Consider the following 27,809-nt stretch of genomic DNA (forward strand, 5'->3'; position numbering starts at 1 on the left):
AAATAAATGCTGGCAGGGCAGGGGGAGAGGAGACGTACAACCAGCAGCCTCACTCCCCCAAAATATCCCTGCTTCCTCCCCTGAGCAGCTTTTTGTGGGCACCTGCAGCCTTTTTGGGCAGCTCAGCCCGGGATCTCAGCCCTGCATCCCCCCTGCCCCTCTGTGCTCCATGAATCCCTACAAACCCACCGCACCTCACCCCCATAAACGGGGTGCCATGAGCCGGGAACCTGTTTGCTGGGAAAACCAGGAATGGTGCTCCTCCAGTCTTCAGCGTTGGCTTCCCTCAATACTTGGAAAGGATCCCAGGCGCTCAGGAGGCTCCAAAATAACCCCAGCACAAACCGAATACCCCCTCACAAGGGGTGGCACCAGCTTTGAGGTTCGTGGTAGGCACCATCCCAGCCCACTTTTACCCGTGGAAGTGCAGGTCTCGGATGCTGGATCAGCCCTTGGAGCCAGCTTTGGGAAAGCAGGGTTTGGGGTGCGAGTGGGAGCGGCACCCGCCCTGCCCAGCTCACCGGGGTCTTAAATCGGATTAAAAATCTATTTGCGGAACGGCCTCACTTTCCGACTTCTGTGCTGCACCTGAAAACCTTTCCTTTGGAAAGCAAACACAGGCTCTCCCCAGGGGCTGCCTGGGGAAGGCTTTCCACTATAAACATTACCTACCAGCAGTGCAGCCAGCCCCAGGCAAGCCAAAAAATCCTTCTACTACCAAGGAACACTTTCCAATCAAACCAGACATTATTTTTTTCTGTTAATGAGTGTTGATACCTACTGGAAAACCTTGCAAAGAAATCCACTCCAAACTAATTCTTCTGATACAACCTCAAAGTTTTACAAGTTTCTTTTGTCTTATTTCTTTTTATTATTATGATTATTGCTCGATTTTATTTTCCTGCTCCGTACTGAAAACATGATCTTTGCGGCTCAGGAATTCATCTGTTCCTGCAATTTGGGCTGCGACTGAAATCAGAGGTCCAAATCTGATTTTTCTCTGCCTTAGCTCCACGGAAGCAAGCAGAGCTTTCCCACATTTTCCCCCACGGCATGATGGAGAGGGAAAAAGAGACCTGTTGTCTTCTGTTAGATAGATCAAAAATTCTGCTATCACAGTTTTTGTGTGCTGGAATACCACTAATTCAGCGGCGGGATATTCTGGAGGAGGAAAAAGTGTCCTCCTATCTACCTTGGCTGCCAACTCCCTAAAATGTGCTGTTTAGCATTTAATGGAAGTGGGGGAAAGTGGGCACAAAATGGCAATGCATGGCCATCATGGCCTCTCCAGGGTCCTCTCCGTGGGTTTTTCCATGAGCTATTAGCTGCTCTCCAGCTGATCAATATTTTGGGGTTGTCTCGGAGTTTTTCCCATGCCCCCCACAAGTAGGGGTTTAGCCCCTCTGCCCCCAAATCTCCACTATTCCCACAGCTTAGCGTGCCCCAGGGAAGTTCTGCCACTCTGAGGTCACCTTGTGGGATGGGGAGGCACGTCCTCACCCCATCCCTGCAGGACAGGGGGTTTGCAGGACCCCCAGAGCGGGGGACTGGAAAATAGGGCCCCATTCCATGAAAACAGGGCACGCGGTCGTGCGTGGAGTGCTCGCTGCCTCTGCACCCCGATCTGCAGCCTGGCCACGGAGCTGGGAACGGGACCCTGAGCAGCACCCCAAAAACCCTGGGGTGGGTGCGGGGGGTTATCCTGGAGGGGTGCTGCAAATCCAGCATCTCCAGGGGTGGGGGGTGGCGTTCACCAGCTATCTTTGATTCGAGGTGCATTCCCAAGATTTTAGTTAAGTGTAACATAAAACTGTGAAAGTTTAGCAGGGGAAAAGCCTTCCTCCCACCGACCTGGCCGGCCAATCAGGAGGGAGCCCCGCACCTCCCTCACTTCTGACAACTATTTAGCAACTGAGCTCAGCTAAAGTTTCCAAAAAGTTAGAATAACTTCCTCTCTCCAAGACCTCAATTTTTTTACACAACCTCGGTCCTTGAAATAAGAGCCCTTCAAGCAACCTGGAAAACGTTTGGTCAGCAAAAAAAAAAAAAAAAAAAAAAGGAAAAAAAAAGAAAAAAGAGTCCTCCTGTTTTTCCAAAGGATCTGTCTCAGGAATTTAAAGCACATTTAAGACACACACACACTCACATAACATAAGGAGGGGGGGAAAGGCTCTTCCCCTCCCCTTCTTGCAGAAAGCATGGAAGAAAGCTCCAGTTCTCCTGTTTCCCCTGTGGATAGCTTGGGGACCAGTGAAGAGGAGCTGGAAAGGCAGCCAAAGAGATTTGGCAGGAAGAGAAGATACAGTAAGAAGTCCAGCGAAGATGGCAGCCCCAACCCAGGGAAGAGGGGGAAGAAGTCCAGTCCCAGCTCCCAATCTTACGAAGAACTGCAGAGCCAGAGGATCCTGGCCAACGTCAGAGAGAGGCAGAGGACTCAGTCGCTTAACGAAGCTTTCGCTGCCCTGAGGAAAATCATCCCCACGCTGCCCTCTGACAAACTGAGTAAAATCCAGACGCTCAAGCTGGCGGCTCGGTACATAGACTTCCTCTACCAGGTGCTACAGAGCGACGAGATGGACAGTAAGATGACGAGCTGCAGTTACGTGGCTCACGAGCGGCTCAGTTATGCCTTCTCCGTGTGGAGGATGGAGGGAGCGTGGTCCATGTCGGCCTCCCACTAGCCACCGCCCGGGCCGGGCCAGCCCAAGGGGTAGGTACCTGTTTCTCTTCTCCTGGACGATGCTCTGGGTCTGTTTCTTTCCCTTTGCCCTATGTGGAATGCTGGGGATGCTGGTGGGTTTGGGGTCACCGACCTGGAGGGCAGCGTAGGCACGTCCAGTTCCTCCCGCTCTCCCCGCGCCAACGGAAATTCAAATAAATGGAGCTTCCAGGAAGGCAAAACTGAGATATGCCCCAAATTTTTGGGAGGGTTTGGGGAGGAAATAGTGATCAGCATGCTTTTGTTTTGTGGGAATGGGGAGTAAGAGTGGGCTGGTGTTGAGAGCTGAATGATGAGGGACAGAGGGGAAACCGTCACCGCGTGAGATTTGCCAGAAAGTGCTGCTTCAGAGAAGGGCTCAGAGAGGAAAAGGTGATGGCCATAACAGGCTGATGAGGGGATCCAAAACAGCTGCTGCCCCACTCTGAGGGTGTCTGCACCCCAAAAACCCAGCGCTGAGCCCCGTGGTGGCCACATCCCCTCCCAGCTGGGGGGCCGGGGGCTTGGCAGGACCCACGCGGGGCTCAGTGATGGGGGTCGCCCCAGGTTGTGTTTCTCTTAAAAGAAACGAGCAGCAGATGTCGGCTGCAGTCCCGGGCTGTGCCCCTTCCCCCTCACACAGCAAAAAAGCAAACAGACGCAGGAGAAACTCTGCTAAATTTTTGGGTTTGTCCAGTTTCCCTTCCCCAAAGTGACGGTAAAGCAGCGGCTGGCGTTAGGCACAGTTTCTTATTTACTCTCCTCACCAAACCCTTCCTCGTCGCTTTCCATTAGCAGGAAACTACTTCCTCTTCAGCTGCCTTTGTAATATTTGGGGAGGGAGAAATAAACAGTCAGAAAGGAGGGGGGAAAAAGCCTTTTAATAACACCCTCATCTCCAGCTAATTAAGCAGAGCAGCTCTGCGTTGTGTCAGCCGGAGTTTGGGTCTGGCCGGGCGCTGTCTGGGGCTCCCTACATAAAACAGAGCCCACAAACCCATTCCCCCAAGCAAACACTCTGAAGGGACATTTTTCCCCGCCACCCTCGTGATTTAAAAATGTAATAATTTCATCATGTGCAGAGTTGAAGAGGAAAGTTTATCCCAGCCCATTGGCCGGGCTTGTTTAAAGAGGCAAATCCATCTTTGTTCGGTCAGCAATGAACAGCCCGTTTGGATAAATAAAATACAGAATCAGGCAAAAACTTGATGCAACTGCAGTACCTCAGTTCAAAAAGCTTAAAAATGTGAAACTGGGAGTTACTAGTGGTGTAAAACAGACTTAAAACCGTTTTAGACGTAAATGCTTCACTTGCATTCTGAAATAGTTTGAAATTTGCACTTTGGTCTTGGAATTAAGATCTTCTAGTGATTCCCCAAAATATGAAAAAATTCTCAAAATTGGTTATTCTACCCATTGCAAGAGCTGCCTGTTGTTTAGCTTTATTTACACAGGTAACACTGTTGTTGTGGGGTTTATGGCTATCGCTGGCATTCTTACATTTTGCACATTGTGTCCCAATTTCAACTGCAAAAATCCAAAACTGAGAGGGTTCTTCAAAAGCTAAACCCTCCGTTTATGAAATAGAGAGCCTTTTCCCATGCTAATCTGGCTAAAAACTGCAGCAAACAGATTTTAAAAAAACCAAAAACAACCAAAAAAAAGCCACTGAAAAACCCAGGCTTCTTGTCAAAACCAGATGTAAAATGTCCCGAACACATATTTCTTCAGCAGTTTAGATTGGCTGAATAGGAAAGTGCTGGGCTGGAACAATGCATTGATTCTGTTGTTTCCCAAATGATGTGTTGCCATTAGCCAAGGATGGTTGAAAATCTGTTATCGAATACACAACCACTCCTAGCACACGGGGTAAAACCTGCTTTTTAAAAACTGTCTTTTATACCTCACGTTGGTTAAATTGTTATTAACATTGCTCTGATGAGGCAGACTTTATAGGTAGGTGCTCAGATTGTCCCTATCCCCCCAAAAAAATGTGAGGATATAACAGAAAAATCACGATGCAGAACCAAACCCCGGCACATTTTGGTTTGATTTGGAGCAAATTGGAATTCGGAGCCATTGCCGTAACCCAACCTCCAACCCAGTGCTCCAAGGTGGCTCTTGCAGAGGAAGATCCCAAACTTTCCCCCCTTTCCCTGTGCCTGTGTTGTGCAGGAACACGCGTGTGGTTGGACTGTTGAAAAGGTTGTTGACAAATGGCCTGGTGCGGTGTGGTGTCAAATTCTACCGTTTATGGCGACAGAAATTACGGCTGCCAGAAAATAAAAAATAAAACTACAACACGGTCCTCAGGAAACCCCTGAAAACAGGCAAATTTGGTTGAGTGGTGGGACTTTTTATGGGTAAGAGGGGAGCAGTCTGCACTGCCTCGGTGGACAAAAAATCCATAAGAAATGGTTGTGTGGGTTTGGGATCAGCTCCTACCTTTCCTAGGGAGTAGGAATTGCAAATGTGGAGTGAGCGCCACTCAGGCTGGCCCGCCATCCTCCCTTTCCCCAAGGTTTTGGGGAGAGAGAAGCAAGGAAAGGGGACACTCATTCCCCTCTGGTTGCAAAGCAAAACAGAAAGCAGAGGAGCCGTTTGATTAGAAAATCAGAGCCTTGGGAACTGGGAAAATGCCACCTGGCCCCTGCGAATGCCAGCAGGTCGCTGCTGCTCGCTCGCCTGGCCACGAGAGCTTTTCCTGTTCTGCTCCACGGAATTCCAGACAACTGGCTCTGGGAGCCGCAGGAGAAACAGGCGCAGCTTTTGCACCTCTAGGATTGCAGAGGGATGTTTCAGCCGAGCCTTCCTCCCCCGAAAATCTCCCCATCCTCTCCGCCCGGCACCTGCGCTGTCCCCTTGCAGCCACCTTTCCCTTTTGCTTTCTAAACGTTCCACGGCCTCTAAACTGAAAAGAACGAATCGGGGGGAAAAGACAGTACCTTTGCTGATACTCCTTTTAGCAGGGGGGGAAACAAAACCTGTCCAGCCGGGATGGCAGGACCAGCAGCAAAGCCTAAGGGACAACGCAGCCCTGAGCCCCGCACCAGTGTGACCAGTCTGCTGCTCCTTTCCCACTCACTGGGGAAGAGCCCTTCGCCTCCCCTCGGCTGGCACGGGCTCTGGGAACCCCTTTTCCCACCTTTTCCATGCTGGAGAAGCCACGTTTAAGGCGTGTGTTTGATCCGCAGCCCTCAGCCCATCGCCCATCGCCCCTTCAGACTTGCAGGGCTGTTTCCAGTACGAAACACCAGCATCCTATTTCATTTTCCCCTTAAAGAAGCAAACAGATGTTATCTCTGCTGGCCCTGGGAACAAAACCTAATTCTATAGTGTCTGAGAGCAGCACAGTTAACTGGGGGTGTAGTGACACTGGAACGAAGCCCTTTCTTGTCCCAAAAGCCCCATTTTTTCATACGCATCCTTCAAAAAATGTAAATAAGTTTCCTTGACAGGAAGGATTGTAAAGTTTGGTATTTACATTAATAGCCTCGTAGCGGCGGGGAGGGGTGAGGGTTTCATCTCAGTGCGTTTAAAAAAGCCCAGCAAAATGCATTTTGGATCCTCTGTTTACGTTCGTGTCTTTCCTTGGGAAAGGATAAATCTGTTACCCAGCAGACACCAAGCACGCTGCAGTCAGCCAAAAAACGCTCAGGCTCAGGGATCTTTGAAAAAGAGGGTGCAAGGGAAATGCTCCGGAGAAGGAGACACGCATAAGAGACAAATCTGCCAGGGGCTAGACGCAAATAAATGAATTACCCATCAGAAAAGAGCTGGAGACACTCATGGCGCGGGGAAAATGCTGGATCGGGTCCGAAGGAGCGCTTAGAAAAGCGGTAAAAACATGTTATTACTTAATCTGCTGGAGGCAGAGCTGCGGTAAAAGTCCTATCGGGAGAGATGTGCGTTGAAGGGTCATTAAGGGAACAATCGAGGCAGACATTTCGGCTAAGTAGACCTAATTTGTCTCCGAATTAGTCATCCTCAGCTCTGCAGAGCAGCCCTCATTTTCAAAGCATCCTCATTAAAGCAAAGGGAGAGATTGAAACGCTTCTCGTGAGCAACCTCCCCTCACATTCCTTCCGACGGTGCTTTTTGGGGACATATTTCCTGCAGTTATAGGTAGCAGTGATAAATGAGCCCTGGAGATCACAGCGGGCTCTTTGAGAGCTGGGACAGATCCTGTAACCACCGCTGAGATCTCTTCTGGGGACATTCCATGCCACTCTTTCCCCCGGCAATATAATTATTTTTATAGCCATAGCCCTGAGAATAATTTCCATGTGCTTCAGCACGACTTTGAAACCTCCGAGCCCAAAACCTCCAGAATTTATGTCTTGCTGGGGAGCTGCGGGAAGGGTTTGACAAGGCCAGGAACATGGAAAGGAATGGCACCAGAACCCCGAAACACAGAGCAAGCTGGAAATGCTGTCAGAGAATTACAGCTGGCTGGGGAAAGCAGATATTCCGGGGAGCTTTTTCACCCCTCTTCCCAGGTTTTGCAGAAAATTGGGAAAGGGGGAAGAAATAGTAAATTGCGTCTTGCAAGCTGCTGATCCCACCAGACATCTCAGTGGGCTGCTCGAAGAGTCACCACATCTCCTCGTTCCCTTCTTCAGTCAAATTTGGAAGTGAGGAAAACCAGGAAACCATCTAGCTGGATATTAGCAAACTCGTACTAATTAAGGATAAGTTCTCAAGAATTAAAACAGTATAAATATTTGCCAGGGATTTTTAAAAAAACCAACAAAACAAAAAAACAAAAAACAAACCAACAACAAAACACCAAACCAACTTGGCACCCCAGCATTAATTAGATTTGTAGTTGTGGAAGATGACCACTCAGCAACAACAACTAATCACACACAAAGAGCAAATTAACTCAGCCAGCCCATAAATCAAGGCAAGGCAGCCCTTGCCCTCAAACCCATCCCTTTAACCACTTCCACACCAGGCCGAGCCAGTCCCCCCAGCCCCAATGTCCTTGTCCTGACATGGGAATCAGGGCTCCGGGAGCTCTTCGGGATGTGCTTCACCTCCTGCCTTAGGGCGGGGATTTGGGGGTAAAATAGAGGATCCCTCTTTGAATTTAATTTGTGATCTGCCACCCAGAGCCCAAGGTTTTCAGTGTTTAGCAGTAAGGAGGGTTTTCCCACAGCAATGAGGGAGGAAAAAAAAATCAGTCTTTCTCTGTCACAGCGAAGGAAACAGCGTCGGGAATTTGGAGGCAAGTTCCTTGCAGGAGGAGGGTACAAACAGGACAGGGAGGTTTGGCTACTACTTCCCTAAAAACGTTAAATTAGAGACAACAACTCCTGAGCCCTGCTGGCAACAGAGGGCTCAAAGGGGTCATTAAATCCCTGAATTCTCCAGTTTTGTTCCCTGACTTGTCCGAGTGACTGTCCCCGTGGCCTGAGCCTTTTGGGTGTGTTTTTTGGGAAAAGGTGTGTTGATCTAATACTCCAAAATGAGCACGGGAAAGGCAGCATGGATTCTTCAATCCCAAACCAGCAGCCAGGGGGTGTCCAGCAGTGCCCAGGGACTTGGATCCACCTGGATCCAACTTCTCTTTGTTGTAATTATGTGATTTGGGATTTTTTTTTTTTAACTTGTGTTTCAGCAAGGGATGGGATTGAGGTAGATCCACTCTACCCCAGATCACAAAAGTGGTTAGACACCAAAATAGAAAATAATCCTTGTGCCCTGCACTCTGTGATGAGCCACAGTCCCTCCTCTTCCTCCTGTCTCCTCTCCACCTTTCAACCACAACTTGGAAAACAGAAAAAGAAGGAGGTGGGGGCGAGAGAAGAGACAGATGTCTACAGGTTCAGCTTGATATATATTTACTGGAAGAGGTCCAGTAAGCCTGGCCTAGCTTTAATTGAATTCCTAATAAGATAGTTTTGCCTTGTTAGCTGCCCCCCCCCCCCCATGAGCATTTCCTTAAGTGATATTAGACCTGCCAAACACACGCTTTAAAATGCATGAGTTGGGTTTTGGGTGAGTTTAGCTACCAAAAATCCTTGTGCAGTCGTTTATCTGATTATGCCCTCGGTTTTAGCTTTTCAAGCCTCCTTTAAAAATCATATGTTTGTGCTTAAATGTAAATAAACTCAATTGCTCTGCTGAAATAAGGGAATCACGGCTGAGCCTCCTGTTAAAAATAATTAGTTAATCCAGTTTGGAAAATTCAGCAGGGTAGGATGGAGCCACAGAGAAGCTTTCACAGAAAAAACAGTGCTTTGGGTGGCTGAGGGGGTTCTTGAAGTCATCCACACACAGTGTCCCTAAAACCAAGCTCCTCAACAAAATTAACCTGCCGGAGACACAAAAATGCACATTTCAGGCTGACCCTTATGGCAAATTTCATGCACATCACAGTGAAATTTCTCCGTGTGATGTGGCTCCTTGGGCAGAATTACTGTCTGGGACAGAGAGTTCGGAAATGTGAGGAATAAAACAAATAAAATTGTGGACTCAGGGGGAAGGTGAACAGGGAGATGCTTCCCAGCAAACAACTTGGCATCGGTAACTGAAGATAAATCACCTTCTTAAGGACAAGAAAGGGGTTTCTCGTTTAATCCTTCTGCACAAAACCCACCTGGGCCCACCATCACCCATGGATGCTGTCAGAATCACCCTTGCCTTGCAGCACAAAAATCCCACCCTGAATATGCAATGAGATTTATTAATGACCCATTAATCAAAGGGGTTTGGATGGGGTAAATAGGTTGTCAGTTTGTGCCAGCTAAGCACCTGCCTCCCTGTCCTTTTCATGTGTATCCCACCGGGATGCCCAGCACCACCTCCACGTCACAACCCCTTAGAATTCATCCCACAGACACTTTTATGCCAATTATTGTGAGTTTGAGTCTTTCTTCCTCCAAACACACAGGTGAGCTTGCCCATCAGTGGACTCCAGAGCACGGGATGGGTGGCAGGAATTGAGCCTCTGCATGGAACCAGAGCATTTTTACCCATGGCAGTGCCTCTGGGAATACCAGGGAAATTTCCCAGTGAGAAACCAGGGCAAAAGACCACATGCTAAAAGCAGGCTGGATGAGATAACACCATTTTATTTTAAAAAGCGCTCTGCATGCAGCATATTAACTTGCATTATTTGCACACTTGATAAGACGGCTATCCTGCACATTTTAATTTGTTTTGCTTAATTATTTTTCCCGATGAGCCCAGGAAATTTCTGATAGCACCAAGCCCTGTTTGCTGCAGCAATTGCGAGTGCAGCGCTCCCTGCGCGACCCTGCCACCTCCAAAGCTCCCTTCCAGCTCCGTCAGGGTTTGTGCACAGAGCAACCCGACATTTTACAGGGTTTTTTTCATTCCTGGCCACGAAAGGGGCTGTTTAAGAGATCTCTGGGATTGCCAGCACTAAATAATCTATTTTATACCAGATGGGGCCGAAATGTTTGCTGTTGGAAGGGAGCTGGGGTGCAGCGGAGCGGCCGCGTTCTCGCCTCCATCGTGACGCGATGAGTTTGCACTTGGGTTTTGGGACTGAGAAGAAGTTCAGGCTTCTGAACTGTTTAAATCAGCTTGCACCTCATGAACAGGGGAGATCAGAGATCCCTTTCCAGCGATTCCCTTGGAAACTTTAAAATCAAACAGCATAACGATCAATATTTCTCGCTATAATGCGCGCAAAGGAATAGCTCACCGCTGCTTTCCCTGTTCGTGTCAGGGAAACTGGTAGTGGAAAGCACCTCAAAAAGACCCTGTCCCACCAAAAATACAATTCCAGGTACCCCCAGGTCAATGCCATGTGCCCAGAGGGCTGAGGGTATGGAACTGGGAGCTCAAAACACGCTGATTTTCGATATGACCAAGTTAATCAGGAAGTTTTCCTCCTAAGCGCTGTTATTTTGTAAACGAAGCAATACTTTCACTCTCAAGGAGTGGATAAAGGTAATTGTTATAAAGTTGCCGAGGGAAACGGACACGGCTTTGAAAATTGTAGCTATTCCTTAGCTGTGCATACTTGTGGGATCGTAGGATTTCTCAGGCTAATAATGTCAAAATCAATTCATGGAATCATACGATTTTTCACGATAATCACGTCAAAATCAGAGAGAAAAACGCCTGGCCTTAAATGTGACAGTCTGCAAATCTATTACCCCTTTTTCATACTGGTTTACTGCTCTCATATATGATCAGTGGCTCATTTCTGCTGCAATTAGCGAGATTTTCATGCCCACTGCAATGCCCGAGGTACATGTACAAGTCCCAAGGACAATTCTTAGATCTGACCACTTATCCCTGCTCCTCGAGAAAAGAAACCTCCTGTTTAGAGCACGTTCGGAACTATTTCCTAATGCCACAATTTCACCAGCTGTGAAATGTATTTTTGTCCCCCCAGTGCTGTTTTTCCTTAATCTTTCGCTGAAATGCTACTGCACAGCCTCTCACACAGCTACAGCCACATTTGTATTGTTTGAAGATCCAAAAGCTCTTTCTGGAGAGGAAATCCATAGGCTCCCCCCCCCCGCCTTGAATTACTCATCCTCTGCACGGCTCAGGCTGCCTTGCAGCTCCTCTGTAGCTCTCTGTCTGCTTAAAACTGCACACGGGGCTAAAATATTCCAAAACCGGGGGGAGGTTGGGTCATTTCTGAAAGAGGGAGAGGAGAAGATGAAGGTTTCCTGGAGCTGTCACAGGGAGCCCAGGCCAGGAATCGATGCCTAAAACTTTTCAGGGGGTCTGGCTGCTGGGACAATTTGGGACCTGGGTGTTTGGAGCTGCTCCGTTGAGCTGCAAACAGGGACAAGCAAGGAAGAGCTCAGGAGAGTCGCTGGCCCAGTGGCGAGCTGGCTTTTACCCCCACTCCCAGCTGCTTCCCTTCTCCCAGAGGTTCATGTGAGCTGGGAATGCCTGAGCCAGGAATGCCAAACCACCCCCAGTCACAGCTCCAGCCCTGTGCAGGCACTGCTGGCACCCCAACCCTTAACCCTGGTTTCCCCTCCAGCCCCTCGGAGCAGGACAGGAGCCCTGGAATTTGGGCTCTCCCTCTCCCTGGCTGCCAACATCCCAGCACCACGGAGGGATGCAGGGACACCAGGCTTTACTCCAACAGGTCCAGGAGGCATTGGATGGGGCTGGTAGGCAGATGAGGCAGCTCCATTTCCATTCTCTTAGGAAACTTAAGAATTTTTATAAAAAAGCGAGCGAGGATTTGGCAGCGAGCGGAGCGTGGGGATGCCTGCCAAGGCCTGGACAGCTGTACCTTCTTCACTAGCAAGTTGTGTGATCAGCGAGGGCTGTGCTGAAAGCCAAGAGGAGTTACCAGAGCTGCCACATCGCATTTGGCTGATCCTCCCTCTGGGAGACACCTTAAAGAAACAAACCCACCCTGACGGCCCCGCCGGCGTCAGCACAGCCAAACCAGGGGTCACCCCACAGGCTCGGGGTGTTGTTCTGGTGTTCCCCCCCTCCCGCCTTTCCCCAGTTTTGGATCCAAGATGAGGGAACAGGGGAGGAGGAGACTTATCCAAGGCTGTTTTTCCATTTTTGCTTGCGTACCAAAGCCCTGCCTGCCCCTCCCACACACTGCTGGACCTTCCCCACGGCTTGAAATAACCCAGGAAATTGTGCAAAAGCCTGGCTGGAGGGACACCCAGCCCGGCAGCCAGCACCAAAGGATGCTCTTGCACTCCAGACCCTAAAGCCTTGGTCTGCTGGGGTCTTCAAAATCGCAGGAGTGTCCCAGCAGATGGAGGGAGGGACGTGTGATGGGCTTGGAGGAGATTTGGGGAGCGCTGGTGTGCCTGCAGGCGCCAGGCCGTGGCTAGGGGAGCCTCCTCTCCCAGCGGAGAGGGTGACAAAAGGCTCTCAGATGTCTTCTTAAACAGAAAATTATCCCCCCTTTCCTTCAAGAGAAAAGTGACATGTCTATCTCCTGCTGTGTTACCCCATCCCTTACATCTCCAAGCATTTCTCAGGCTTGGAGATTTCATTTTAAGCTCATCACTAAAGCAATCTCCTGACCTCCGAAGCCTCCCCTCACACAGCCTGCCACGTGTATTCCCGTTTCCCTCACAAAAAGCTCATTTTCCTCCCAAACATCTCCAAGAAACCGTGCTGGCCCCAAAGCTGCACTGAGGTACCCACTCCCCACACATGCACAAACATCTCTGGCTGCATTTCTTCATCTCTCCCCACCCTGGCAGCCCCAGCAGCAGCAGATTCCCAGGCTGGGAAATGGAAAAGGTGGAAAACCGCAGGAGCTGCTGACTCAGCACCTGCTGGCACTAGAGGGCAGGGTGAACTGCATTAAATAAAGAATCGGGTGGGGTTGGGGTTGCATCCAAGGGGAACATCTCCTGTGCGTCCAACAGGGAGCACGTGGAATATCTGGGAGCAGTCAGGAGCTGTGCCACTGCCTAAGAAAAGGAGGAACCAAATTTTGCACATCCCACATCAGTGATCATCAGGAGAGCAGACTCACAGGTTATTTGATTTAAGGTCAGAGTGTGACACCAGAGGTGCTTCCACCTTGCAGTCACAGCTGCCTTTCTGATAGTAAAAGTGGGTTTTAAAAAAAAAAAAACAAAAACAGAATCTCATTTCTCTGCTGTGTTTTCCTGAGTGTGTGATTAACCCTGCACTGTCCTCCTCTTAATAGGAGATTTAAAATTTGCTCCAAACATAACAAGCACAGGTCTACTCCATTTCTTTATCAACAGCCACTTCAATAAATAACCCAAATTTTAAGAGATGACTCCAAGACGATCAGGCAGCGCAGTCCTTTCATGAGGGGAAAAACCACTGGCAAAGGAAAACTAGAGCTGGCAAGGCAATTTGTGGCCTAAACACGAGGGGAAAAAACTCTCAGGCCTCCCTGCCTTAATCTTGCAGGACGAGCATCCTCCAGAGCTGCTGGAATCCTCAGAAAGCATCTGCCCTTCCCCGAGGGGCTGGATTCCTTAAAAATCTGAAGCTTGGGGTGCATGAGAAGCAGCTGGACCCCGGAGAGATTCTGTGCCCACGGGGCTCCTGCAGCACCTCAGACCCAGCTGAGAGCCCCGAAATCCGCACAGGAGATTTCTTCCCTTTGTGGGGACACTTTCCACCAGAGCCTCGGGGCTAACTGGGAGGATGACACCTCTCTTGTGTCCACGGACCATTTGATGGGGTGACAGCAGTGGGTTTCCTCTCTTTGCACCCACAGCCCACCCTGGGCTCATCTCCACCGTGCCCTAAAACCACCTTGCCCAGCAATTTTGGCTGGTGGATCGTGCTTCAGTTTCCCCTCCAGAAAGCAAGTATTAATGCTTGCAGTGCCCACTTCGCCACCTCCCCAGCAGGCAGGGCCTTGCCAGCAGAGAGAAGAGATTCACGTGCCACCAGGCTGGATTTACATTCAGCACTTTGTACTCCTTCCACAGCTTCTCATTTCAGAGATCTGAATTGCAGATGTTGCTGCACCTCAGATTTGGAGAGGGACAAAAACGGAAGGAAAAAGGTTAAGCAGCTCTGTGAGTCACTCCAATACACGACCTACTGTTGATTTAGAAACCTACCTCAGCTGTAAATGCAGAATAAGCTTCTCCGAAGTGTTTAACCTCTTGTATTCTGGCCAGAAAAACTAATAAATGAGAGCAAAACATCCCTCCTGAGTCACAGAAGCAACAAAGCTGGAAAACCCTGCTATGGGGTCAGCACTGAGAATAAAGTGACCCAAAACCAGTGACCTAAGGAGGGAGGGGAAAAATAAAGAAGAGGTATTAGTGGGGCAGATAATGAAGAGAGCAGGCTGTGCTGCTCTCTGGGATCTGCTCCAGGCAGCAAAGGCAGGGAATAACTTCCCAAACAAGCAGAGAGAGGCTGTGCCATGAATAAAATAAAATACAGCTCAGACCAATAGCGGGACTCTGGTTCCACAGGCACGCACTTGGTGCACCCAGACTCTCCTTGGAGCTTCACAGGCTCATCACATCCATCACAATCCCAAATAATTTGTCCACAGGCTGGTGTTAGGGGCTTTTGGGAGGCAAAGGACATCCCAGCCTAACTGGGAAAGGGCTGGGAGAAGAACTGCAAACAGGAGAATTAGGTTTGCTGCAGGTCTTGCCATGCATCAGCGCCGGGGCAGCTCTGGAGAGGGCAGGCTGTGCGTGGAAATGTCCTGATTCCAGCTTTGGAAAGCCCTGTGAGTTTTGGAAAGCAGCTGAACCATCCAACACCCACCCCCCCCCTCCCTTCAAATATCTTGTTGAATCATCTTTTGTCTTCAAAGCAGAGGGTGTAGCAGCGGAAGGAGAGCTTTCCCTGGGATTTGAGGCACTGAGTGGGAGTTGAGAGAAAGGCCAGCATCTGCTGATCTCAGGGTACCACCAGGAGAATTCTGCACCAGGATCCCGAGGAGGTCACTTGGGCCAGAGCCATCCCAAGGCCTCCGGCTCCAGCAGGATCCTGCAAAGTGACCAAGGGGGCCTGGAGAGTCCCAACAACCCCACTGATTAAAGGGAAAGTTGATGAGCAAGCAGTTCCAGCATAAATCAGGCTGGCCTTCGATGTTTAGGCGTGATTTAAATCTGCAGAGCTGTGGTTCACAAGACACCAGAGGTTTTTTGTAGGGATGGGGATGCTTTAAATAAAAATGAAAGTCACTGTTTTGGTCAGCACGCAGATGTAAAACTCAGGGCAGGGAAAACTGCCTGAGTAGTGATGATGGATAATTCAGGCCTAAATACCTCTTGGAGTAATTTTCCTCCAGTTCCTCCCCATTCCAAGGCAATTTCCAGCCCTAATCAGACATGAACTGAGACAGGATTCCAAAAAATGTATTTTAAGCTCTTTTTTTGCTAGTTTAGAACTCGAAGATTGTGTGCTCAAGCTTTTCCACCTAAAACTCAAAAGCTGGAAATTTACCCTATTAAAAACATGACACTAACTGATTAATTATGTTAATAATCTGTTGGGATTGATGATGAGCAGACTGAGCCAAAGAGATTTAGGGCCCCTCCAGACCTGGGAGTTTTCTGAAATACACCAAGTTTTCTTGATCCTTTCGAGAATTCCAGCCTAAACTGCTATCCAGCAGCCTTTATCGTTCAGTTACTCTTTGTGTCTGTTGCAAAAACCTAAAACCCCTAACACATAAGAGCAGCATAAGTAAGGATGAAGCAGCATTGTCAGGCTTGGAATGACGCGGCTGGATGTCATCAGGGGGCCCCCAAAAATTAAGCCACTGGTCCCCAGCCCGTGCACACAGGAGGATATTGGCATCTGTGGAAAAAGGGAGCAGATCCTCTCGGAGCAGATAAAAACCACCAGTTCAAATCCTGCAGTCAGAGCCTGGCTTGTGTAACCAGGCACTAGAAGGAATAAACTCAAGTCTTTTCACACTCAGAGATCTTTAAGGTCCCTTCCAACCCAAACCATTCCGTGATTAATGGAGCAGAGATGGGAATCATTTGGATGGTGCAACACTGGAGAAGTCCAAGAGCCTTGTCCCCCGGACTTAAGGTCATCCCAAAAGCAGAGGTGGAACTGCCGAGTGAGGAGATGGGAGCAGAATGAGGATCTGTCTGGAAGGAAAAGCAATGCCAGCAGTTCTCCTTAACTCTCTGGAGATGGCACAGTCCTGGCAGCCTCCTTATTCCAGCCCTACCTAGGTTGGGAGCAGCATGCAAACACTTGGAAGGGAAGGAAGAAAGCATTTAATAAGTCTGAAATAATTTTTTTACAAATTCATTAGCTATTATTTCAGCTGCATGACCTCCTGAAGGGACTTTCTAGAGGGTCAGATTATGCAGTCAACTGAAAATATAAATAAGTATGGAGAGGGCAGAGATCACTTTGTTCAGCCAAACCGTGTGGGATGTCAGGTTAAGTTTCCTGTCGGGTGCATCCGTGCACTTCCAGGAGGGGAGCATGGCCCAGCATTTGCATTTCTTCTGCCTACTCCAGGGAAAATAGTCTCATTTATTGGTGCTGATTTCAATCACTGCTGCTTTTAAGGAGCCTTTAATCTGAATGTCTGTTATTCACACCGGTGTTTGCTGATGGGGAAGTGCTGTGGTAGGGGTGAAAGGTGCAGTGCACATGCAGATACAGATCTTCCCCATCTCTGGAAGCGTCCAAGGCCTGGCTGGATGGGACTTGGAGCAGCCTGGGATAGCAGAGTGTCCCTGCCCATGGCAGGGGATAGAAAAAGATGAGGTTTAAGGTCCCTTCCAGCCCAAACCACTCTGTGATTTCATGGTATGATGAGGCCCATCTGTGCCTGCGTAAGAGCAGCAACTAGAAATTTCAAAAGAAAACCAAGGCATTTTTAATGGGTTAAAAGCACACAGAGGAGTGAAAAGTTCTTACATTAAGTCACCCCAGACATCCTCCACACCCAGACAGATATTTAAATGAATCTGGCATCACAGATGACCTGTGTGTTGCGTGCAGAAGCATTTCTCTAGACAGAGACAGATCCAAGCTTCCCTATTCTCTCCCTGCATCCATCTGATTCCCTCATAAGCCTCTGAAGTCTCATTTCAGTCCCCACATGTAACACCCAGCCTCATATCTTGTGCTGGTTTAACGTGGAGAACACGGAACTTAAATATCTTGTACTCTGCAAACATAAACCCTGTGTAAAACTCAGTTGCACAGAACAGAAAAGCTGTTCAGCATCAACCAGAGGCTCCCTTCGCCCCTGGAAACATCCAAGGCCAGCTTGGATGAGACTCGGAACAACCTGGTCTGGAGAAAGGTGTGGGATCAGACGACCTTTAAAGGTCCCTCCCAACCCGAAGCATTTTGAGACTCCCTGAGCTGCAAACCTGAGCAGAGAAGCCCATCAGCATCTTCCGAGCAAGCCCCCGGCTCCCAGGAGCTCCGGCTGGGCTCGGCTCTGCCCGCAGCGCTGCCAAAACCCGAGCTCAGAGCCTTTGCTGGGAGCAGATGCTGCGGAGAGAGAACTCCTGCAGCTCCCCCGGCAGAGCCGGATTGCATCAGTGCCACAGGTTCTTATCCCAGCGGGAACCTCGCAGGGGTCACTCGCCGAGGGTTGAGCTGGTCCAGCTTTTGCAGCTGGCAAACCTAAACAAGAGCAGCCAGCTGCTGCCGAGCTGAGTCAGCCGCGCTCGCTCGCCTGAAAGCGGCCACTTAACCCGTTCGGTTAATCACCCAAACCCGAAAACCTGACAACTGCAGACAGGAAAACACACATCTGCCCTTTTGCGGCATGACAGGCTGGAAAAGACCGTGGAAACCGATTTTCCAGGGCTTTTTTTTCCCCCCCTAGGCTGCTGAGTGCGTGCTGCACACAAATCACGTTCCTGGGAGTCGCTGGCTGGGCTGCTCTGAGTCAGCAGAGCCTGTGCTAAATCCCAGCCCGGGCCAGCGGGGCGAGCAGAGCGCCTTTCGGTATTAAACGTCATGTGATTGTTTAATACTGAATTAAACATCCCCCGCTAAACGCAGGGCAGCCCACTCGTTTGCCCCTCGAGCAGAGAGATTCCATCTCCACGCGCTTCTTCCTCCGAAAATCTGAACTCGCTGGGGTGAGGCTGTTTGTTCCCCTCTGGAAAACAGCAGAGAGGGAGTGATAACTTTGTTTTGCCTCTCATGAATCCATAAAATCCAGGAGTGAGATGAAAAGGTGACACAGGAGCTCTGGAGGGGATGATTTATCCATAAGGAAGGAACACGGAGCAGCGGCGCAGACAGCAAGCAGAATAAAACAAGATTTTAGAACCCGTTAGTCAGTGATTGCACCGGGAATTGAACCCCTCAGGGTGTTCATTTATGGGAGTGGAGGCTTTTGGAGCAGAGCAGAGGGTTGGGAAGCTCACGGTGCTATCCAGGCTGGGACCTAGAGAGGTTGTGAGTAAGATCTGTCTCCCTGTCCTGTTCCCCGTGGTTTGCCTGCCAGACGCGACCCACAGAGCAGTTTCAGGGAAGCCCATAAAGCAGCTGGCACTGATGCTGCTCCTGGGAGTCTTGGAAAAATGATTCACGGATTCTCAGAGCCCCGACGGGGACCGGGGGGACGCTGCTGGAGGAGGATGGCAGCATCCAAGCCCATAGAAACAAAGATAAAATATCCCCACCCTGACCAGCCCCAGGGAGATTCACAGCCACTCTGCTGCTGCCTGCATCAAGTTCAGCTCCTGGCCCTGCACAGCACACCCCAAGGAAGCAGAGGCAGCCTTGGGAAGAGGCTGGCAAGGAGAAGAGGAGGAGGAAGAGGAAAGAGAGGGGTAGAGCTCATTATAAACACCAGGGCAAGGAACGGGCTCAGTACCTTAAAGGGCTGTGGCTGAAATCCAGAGGGCTTGATTTAAAAAGCCTAGTTTAAGGGTTTTAAGCCTGGTTTAAACGGGATATTCTGTGATTCTAAGCATGGGCAAAGCCATCTGCCTGGAAGGCAGCAGCTGTAAAGTTTAGGAAAACTGCTGTACTATGTGCTACTTGCATTAAAGGCTGGAAGAAACATGGGACCGAGTGAGGAGAGATGTGGGACCCCGGGTGGATTTGGATGATGGAGCTGCAAGGCTAAGGAAAAGGGGGAGAAAGAGCCCCGGGGCAAGAGGAGATAAGGAATGCAGAGCAAGCCAGGCCTATCACACCTATTCAAATTCCAAGTCCCTGTCGCCATTCCCAGGCTGCCAAAACCAATCCCAATGACTCACCCCAGCCCCACAAAATCCATGGCTCACTCCATGCCAAGGACTCCTTCCTAACCCGACAGAATTGCCTGTCATATAAAATATAACTCCTTCTTCATGAGGGCAACACCCTCTAACCCCAGGTATTTTAAAGAGTTGAGCGATTCTTGCCATAAAAAAAAAGATCAGAGGGCCTTTATTGACTGCAGCAGGGTTAAACTGGTTTATTCCAAGTGAGAATTTGGCCCTTTGACTTCAAGGAAGCCGTGCTGATGAATCCCAGATGGAGACCTGGCCGGGTACAATCCCTCCCCAGAGTCCTGGGATTGAATCACCTCCTCTGCTCATAGCCTGGGTGGCTATCGAGGAACAAGGAACAGCACCTGCCATGTGGGAAACATCAAGGACGGGACCAGGGAATTGGGATTGAGGAATTCAGGAACCTCCAGGGTGCGCCTTATAGTATGGGGAAGATGCTAGAGTAGTATCCTTTCTCCAGCAGACAGCTGGGAATGTCACCGGGAATGAGAGTCCAAAACCTGGGCATTGAGCACAGTGGGCAAGGAGATGGGGAATCTTCCTGGCTTCTTCCCACTGAGGGCTTTTTGTGGTGCTCTGTGAAGATCCGTGAGTGCAAAAACAGGATTAAATCCACCCGTGCTTCAGGGAAGCTGCCCCAGCATCCCTTTGGCAGTTTTGAGGAGAGAACACAACTTCATTCCTACTCCAAATGCCAAGGATCTTTTTTCAGCAATCATCTTCAAGGCTAACTCAAGACAGGCAAGATTTTGCTTCCCAGAGTTGTAGGCACAAGTGCCACACTTTTTGCAGAAAAAACTAAAATCCTTTATACATGTACTTATGGAGAGATGGCAAAACTCTGGATAAACACCAAAATACACCAATTCCAAGGCGGGTGTTGATGGATTTTTGGGTCTGAAACGTAGAGGGCTTGGTACCTCCCCCACCAGGTCACTCATGCGGGGGGCATTAAAAATTCACAGCTATGGGATGCCAATGTTTCTCCCCAAATTTCCCCTGAGGGTCTCTGCCCCAAATTTGCATGGTGCAGGCCGGGGGGAACTCTGAGGGCTGGGCTTTGCGTGCGGAGGAGACTCCTGGGAAGAGGGAAATGCCTGGGCTCACAGTTCCCTCGCTCCAGCCTGGCCTTCCAAGCTGTGTTTGTGAGGGCCAGCATCTGGAGCGGGGTGGGAGCCGAGGATTGATGGACAGCACACGTACAGCTGTGCACATCTGGCCCGCAGGTGTTTCAGCTGCTATTTGTCAGGGACATGAAAAAGCACCCCGAGTTCCCGGGGCAGTCATACCTGTCCCGTGGATTGTTCCCAGAAGCCCCCAGAATTTCGTGCATTTCATGTCTCTGCTTTTAGTGGGTGGCCCCGTTTTTTTCTTTGTTTTTTTTTTTCATTATTATTTTATTTGAAAGAAGGAGTTTAAACCCTAGATGCTTTTAAAACGGGCCGGGGGGGGGGGGGGGGGGAGGGGATTGTTATTAATTCCACTGGCATTAATCCACGCAGCTGAGTCAGTCGTAATGGATGGTTGTCATCCTTCTCGTGATTTACTCCCAGGACTGGTGGTTACCACAGAGCCTTTGTGCAGCACCGATAAAACAAACTGAGGCTGCTCCTCCTTGTGCTCAGCCACAGGTACAGCCAGACTCACTCCCAAAACATTTAATCTATGCAAGGACAGATAAAGTGGGGAAACGGGGTAGGAAAATTCTCATCCGTGGGGTAGGAAAATCCCACGGGGATGCTGCCGCTGCTGAGGTTTGGGAGCTGCAGCTGCACACAGGAATACTGAGAGCAGAGGAGCTGCTGGCTGAGCGGGCCAGGCCGACAGAGTTCCCTTGGAAAAAGAAGAAAGCCGCAGATGTATATGTTTATTTTTAGAGAAGGTGTCTTTCCTAGAATTTGTATTATTTTGGCAGGAAAGCCAAAGGGGAGGAGGAAAGGTTTTCCCTTTGGCCAATAATATCTGCTGTCCTAAAACGGGGTGGAGGCAGGAGGGTGTTCTCACAGCCCTGTTCATATCTCAGCTGTGTTTACCCCTGCAGACGCAGACAGGGACCAGAGACCATGTCCCAGTGACTGCCAGCTTTGTCCCAAATTAAATTAAATTAAATTCCCCCTGGAGATGAGAGCTGTGTCTGTGCAGGGTGGGATCTGTCACTGTGAGCATCTCAGCAGAAGGGGATGCACCACCTGGGACAACTCCACCCTCCTTCCCCGATTTCCACATATTCCCACGGCTTCAGCCCTGTTTTGGGGGTGCATTTCAGGCAGTGCCTGGCCAGAATTGCCGGTGCTCTGGCAGCTGGAGCCCCTCTGGATCCAAGGAGACCATGGGATGTGGAACTCAGGAGACAGGTGAAGGTGGGGTGTGGCTGCTCTCTCCCTTGGTGTGAGTCTCAGAGCCACTTTTGAGGGACACATCTGGGTCTGGGCAAGCTCTCCTCCCCAGCCCTGCTTATTTCCCTGGAGCTGCACCAGGAGAACACCTCATTTCCCCTGCTTTGCTCCACACCTTTCTCCTGTGGCTTGTGTGGGGGAGTGGATTTGAGCCAAAGAAAGCGATGGTGAGCTCTGCTAGCCAGGAGGGCTGGCGGAGGCCACCTCCTGCCCCTTCTTTGCCCCCATCCCTGGCTCAGGACATGCCGCTGGTGTCCCTCAGTGCTTGTTCCTCCGAGCCACCCACGGGGCAGCCGTGCAGCTCCGGTGGTTCTCCCAAAATCCCAAACACCGGGGCGGCAGCAGCGCTGCTTTTCCCTGCTCCGACTGCTCATTAGTGGCTTCCGCCCCTCGGCAATTCCGAGCTGCCATTCCAGTGATGTGCTGCCAAGGTTTTAACAAGGGGCTCCCACAAACCTGCCTCCTCCTCCTCCTCCTCCAGCTACCACCAGCCCTGCTCAGCCTGTGGAGGAGTGCAGGGCTGCAGGAAATGCGCCTTTGCTGTTTAAAGCTCTTTTTTTTTTTTTTTTTTTTTTTAAATGTTGGTTTAAAGCTGTTTTTATATTAGTTTTAACTTTCTGGCTAGGGAGGGACACAGCACTTTGGGGCAAACATTCCTGACTGCCCAAATTTTGCTGCAGGGAGGCAGAACCTAATAGAGCAACTCTGAGTATCCCAGCAGCAAAATGCTTTGTTTTTCAGCATTCCCTTCTCCTCCTGTGGTGAGCACAGGCCCACAAGACTCATTTTAGCTGGGCTACGACCCGAAATGTTAAAGAATTGCCTCTTTCTAGGTGTTTTGGGCTCCAAAGGATGAGTTTCTCCATGGGAAGTTGATAAGCCCACAGGTAGAAGCCATTTAATTCCTCTCCTTGTTGAGCATCCCTCTCTTCTTCTCGAGGGGTTCTGCCTGTTCCAGGCCAGGTTGGACATTGCTGGCTTGGAGCAGCCTGGGATAGGTGTCCCAGGCCATGGCAAGGGGTGAAATGAGATGGGCTTTAAGGTCCCTTCCAACCCAAACCATTCTGGGATTCTACGGACACCAATAACCCTTTTTGCAGCAGTGTGAGGGGGGGAAAAAAATATTCAAAGCAAAATTACGGAGTCATTTCTGGCAATATGTGAGAGGAGCATTCACAAATTTCTTTCAGCCATAGGTGAGGAGCTTTCTGTCCAGTCCCCAGCCCCGTGGCTGTGCTCCATCCTGCTCCAATGACTGAGAGCAGACCCAGGCAGGAAGGACCAGGGCTCTCTCCTTGGCTTCTTCTTGTGGCATTGTCTCTTTAGGATCCTCAGTTTTCCCTGGACAGCGAGGTGTCAGCAAACCATGGGCCTTCCTCAGTGATGCACAAGAGTCTCTGGAGAGGGAGAAATAGCCTCAGGAGGAAAAGAAAAGGCTTCAATCTCCATTTCCTCATGCCACATAGCCATCAGACTGCTCCTGGTTACAAACTGGGGAGCTGCAGGATACAGGGAGGACGTTCCCCCTCCAACCAGCCACAGGCAGATAAATCCCCCAAGCTCTGGAAAGGCTGGGGTGAATGAGAGAGAGGATTTTCCATGGGTGAGGAAGGGTCCTGGGGGGCCCCACGGCTCAGGGATGAACTTCTGCCAGGGATGTGTTTTGAGGCGGTTCCCCAGCTGTGAGATGCACATAATTGTGGCTTTCCCTTCATCTGGGAGCCTTCAAGGGCGGGTGGTTGATAAGGGGTCCAGGCAGCAGAGGCAGCACAGCCTGAGCCAGGGGCTCTGGTTTCAGTCTGTCCCTACCCGTGGCATGAGATCTGATTTTGGCCCTCTCTCCGCCCCCTCGAATGTGCACAACTATTCCTGAATTCCTTTCTCTGCTGCTTCCTCCCTTCTGAAGCCTTGCAGCCTGGTCCTGCTGCCTTTACAGGGCTGCCTCCTTTCCTGGCTTGTGGAAATCAAGGGATTTCTGCTGGTTTGTCCTTTTGTGATTTGAAACACCCCAAAAAATTGAGCTAATTCTGCCCTTTTGTTTTTGCATCTTTTGCTCTTTTTGCACCATCCAAATCACAAAAAGGTTTTACATTTAAACAAGGACAGGTTTGAATTGAAGCAGGTTTATATTTAAATTTAGCAGGCTTAAATTTAAACGACTTTGAGTGATTTAAATTTAAACAAGGCCAGATTGGGTGAGGGGTTCTGAGCAACCTGGTCTGACGGAAAGCGTCCATGCCCATGGAATGGGATGAGCTTTAAGTTCTCTTCCAGCCCAAACCACTCTGTGAAGTGGTTACCATCAATTTTGTCTCCAGACACAGCTGAGAACTCCATGAAATAATTTGGGAACATCCCTTCAGCAGTGATCCTCCCTGGCATGGGGATGCCATCAGCAACTTTGGAGCACGGCTGTTTCCTTCTCTCCCCATACCCTGAGACAAATGGGCCAATTTTTATTTTTTTTTCCCAGAAAACAAAAACAATGGCAAGAAAGAGGAATCACCATCGGGCATGGAAAAGTTTGAGCTCAAGTAGCAAAGGTTTCAGGAGGTTTTTGAGTGGATCACACCCTATGGGATGCTGGGAGGCAAAATGCCCAAACCTGACCGTAGATATTTGATTGATCTGTGCCATGGGACTTTATAGAGGAGTTATTCCCAAAACAGCTGGGAATGATTGCTCCTGAGCTCAGAAAGGGGATTTTAGGGATTTTCTAAAAACAGGAGCATCACCTTTTGTGCTGTAACCCAGCATTGCCTGAAGCTACTGGCGGGGCTATTCCAGAATAATTTTTTATACTAAAAAGAGGAGAGATTCAGTGAGGAAGAATATTCCTCACTCTGAGGGTGGGCAGGCCCTGGCACAGGGTGCCCAGAGAAGCTGTGGCTGCCCCTGGAAGAGCTTAAGGACAGGGCTTGGGAGTGGAAGATGTCCCTGCCCATGGCAGGAGTGGAACAGGATGAGCTTTACAATCTCTCCCAACCCAAACCATTCTGGGGTACTATGAATGCCACATTTTCCTCACCTTGATGTGTTTGCTCTGTCCCATCTTATTCAGGCCTTACCTCCAGGAAGAAGCAACTCCTCATGGGATTTCACCTTCCCCATTCACCCTGAAATGTGCCTGGGATGAAGGGGGAGAAAACAAAAAAGGCCCTAGGGGCAGAGCCTTTTTTCTGCACCCTCAACTTTTAATGAAGTTGGAAAAGCTACCTTGTAAAATAAAAAAAAAGCAAAAAACCAAAACAAAACAGCAAAACCCACCAAAACAAAAAAAACCCCAAACAAACTCCAACAGTTTTCCTGCATTTCACATTTCATGTGCACTCTCAGCCATGTCGTGGAAATTATTTCAATCCTTTTGTAACCAAACCCACCCCAATCCTACATAAACAAAGCCTGGGGGACCTGTTGCGAAATTTCCTGCAACCAGGGCCTTGCTCTTGCTGCCACCTTCCATCCACTCTCTGCTCCTGTGATATCCATGCTGGGCTGGGGAATGCTCCTGGTGGGGCTGGGAGGTGCTTCTAAAGCAGGGAAAAATGGATCAGACAGAGGGAGCTGTGCTGGGTCTGCACTGTGGCAGAGCATCACAGTTCTGTGCTGGGGTAAGAGAAACGCTTGGGCATCCCCCAGACATCCCAGGATAAAGTAGTTCCCATCCCTGGAAGTGTGCAAGGCCAGCTTGGATGGCCAACAGAGGATTTTTGGGGGGGCATTTTCCCTCTTGCTCAGCCCTTCCTTCCCCCTGCAATATCCGAGCTGCAGCAAGCGGGGGACAGGTTGGTGACATGAGGATGACAATTCAGATTCAGATTTCAGAGACTAATTCCAGAGTCTGATTTCAGAGAGTCATAATTTCACAGAATCACAGCATGGCTGGGCACCTCAAAAAAAAGCCAAGCCAGTTCTATGCAACTAGCATGGGATGGAATGTGGCAGAGCCATTCCAGAGCTCTGGAAAATCCACGATCCACAGGGTAGGGCATCGCCACCCCCCCCCAGCCCTAACAGGGAAGAAAATCAGCCTGTGGAATTCCCAGTTCTCCAGCTGGAGAACCAGAAAGAGCCAGTGGGAAGGAGAGGCCTCAGGGCAGCAGCAGCCAGAGCAGGGGGTCTCAGCCAGGGTTAAAGTCAGCTCTGCTCTGGGAGCAGCTTTGTGCTGAGCTCTCCACTCTTGGGTGGGATTTTAAAAAGTCTCTGGAACTAGACCAGCTTTTTATCTGGCTTTTGCCTCGTTTTGGTGTCAACCACGTTCAGGGAAGAGCAGGGCACAGCAAAACCTCGTGTGACCACCCTCCACCCCTTTCTTCTGCTCGCTGGAAAAAATACTACTACTAAAAAAAAAAAAAAAGCAGCAAATTGCTTCGTGGTATCTCCCTCCTCCCTGGATGTTATTTTCCTTTCCTGGAGCCCTCCCTGGATGGGGAAAGGGTCAGCCTGTCATCTGCCAGACGTGGGCATCCCCAAACCACCAGGAGAGGTGGAGCTTTCCTAAGTGGTCCCGGGCAGCCTGACAAGTCCCCAAGCTCCCTGCAGAATGTGGTCGTAATTAGATAATTAATAACTTGGAGAGGGAAAGGAAAGGAAATCAGCTAAATGGAAGCTTTCCTCGGTGGGAGGAAATAATTATATCTGCTTTTTGATATCTGAGCTGAGGTGGCTTTGCTGAATGCAAGGAACAGTGCCTTGCCTGCAAAGCCATCCCTGCCCCGAGTAGGACAGGGAGATCCTGTGGGCACTGCTGGGTCACGAAGTTTGTCCCACAAAATTTTCCCTGCTCCTGGAAGTGTCCCATGCCAGGCTAGAGCAACCTGGGATAGTGGAAGGTGTCCTTGCCTGTGCCAGGGGGGAGGAATGAGATGGGCTTTAAGGTCCTTTCCAACCCAAATCATTCTGGGATTCGTTGCTCCTGCCTATGGATTTACCATTTCAAACTCCAGTGCAAACCAGTCTGTGACATTACCAGACTGAATTTAGGCTGTCTATCCAAAAGCCTAAGGAATTCCAAGAGCTTCCACGTGCTCCTGGCACACTGGATCTTGCCCAGTGCCTGGATTAACTCCTCGCTGCTGGAACCAGGGCCAGGATTCAACACATGGTGATGAAGCACAGCCTGGATTTGTAGGGAAAAGGCCCTTCCCACACAACCTTTCTCAGAAAGACATCCTGCATTCGGTGTATTTATTTTTCTTCTCTTTTCTTTTTTTTTTTTCTTTTTTTCTTTCCTTCTCTCCAGACTGTCCAGTGTCTGCGACTGAAGTGGAATTGGGATATATCCAAGTTTGTAGCTTCTGAAACCTTAAAAACCTCAAGAAAACTGGTCCAAAAGACCCCTCTTGACCTCCCTCGCTCTGAACTCTTGTGGAGCATTTTAGACTGAGCAGCAAAAGAGCACCGAAGAGAAGGGGCTGAGACTTTGCAACATCTCTCCCCAAAACGACTGACCAAAGAGAGAAGGAGAAGCAACATTCCTGGTTGTTCATTGTTGTTGGGATTTTGTGTCTCTCTGTCTGTGCGTTTGGTGTTTTATCGCTATTTTTAAAAATTTTTTTTATTTTTTTCTGGAAACAATCTTAATTCAGGAACACATTTATGAGACATCTTTGGGTTCGAGTTTTACTTCCCCTTAACTGTATTCTTGGGTTTGTCTTTTTTTTTTTTTTTTTTTAATCCCAAACCTTATTTCTTGTACAGTCATGGCAAAACTGGACCAAGGCTCTCAGCAAAAATAGGAAAAGAAGGAGAAAAGCCCACCATACCCCCAGCTCCCTGCATGATTTGTTTCAAGTACAGCCTGGATTACAGACTTCCCTCCACACTCTGCCACCTCTCCCTTATTGCTCCATGATTTGCTACCGCTCATCCCCTTCCCACTTCTTTGGTTTTTTAAATTTTTTTTGTTTTGTTTTGTTTTCATTTTCTGTTCCAGTGTATATGTTGCTTATTTGTTTTATTTATTGAGATATTTTTAACGAGTTAAGAGACTGCAATGTCGCTGTGTATACTGCTTCTCTTGCCAGTAAAAATAAAGATGTCATGCAGCTA

The 27,809-nt window shown here is 49.5% G+C and overlaps 1 protein-coding gene across 1 annotated transcript; it reads left to right on the forward strand.

The window, feature by feature from the left end:
• The first annotated feature begins 1,932 nt into the window (after positions 1-1,932).
• On the forward strand, positions 1,933-27,809 carry TWIST2 (twist family bHLH transcription factor 2). The gene is made up of 2 exons (XM_014889914.2): positions 1,933-2,710; positions 27,001-27,809. Exon 1 carries the CDS (start codon positions 2,199-2,201, stop codon positions 2,679-2,681), a length of 483 nt encoding a protein of 160 aa, XP_014745400.1. The 5' UTR covers positions 1,933-2,198; the 3' UTR covers positions 2,682-2,710; positions 27,001-27,809.

This window comes from Sturnus vulgaris, chromosome 7 (assembly GCF_052056855.1).
Source record: "Sturnus vulgaris isolate bStuVul1 chromosome 7, bStuVul1.hap1, whole genome shotgun sequence".
In the NCBI taxonomy this organism is placed as follows: Eukaryota; Metazoa; Chordata; class Aves; order Passeriformes; family Sturnidae; genus Sturnus; species Sturnus vulgaris.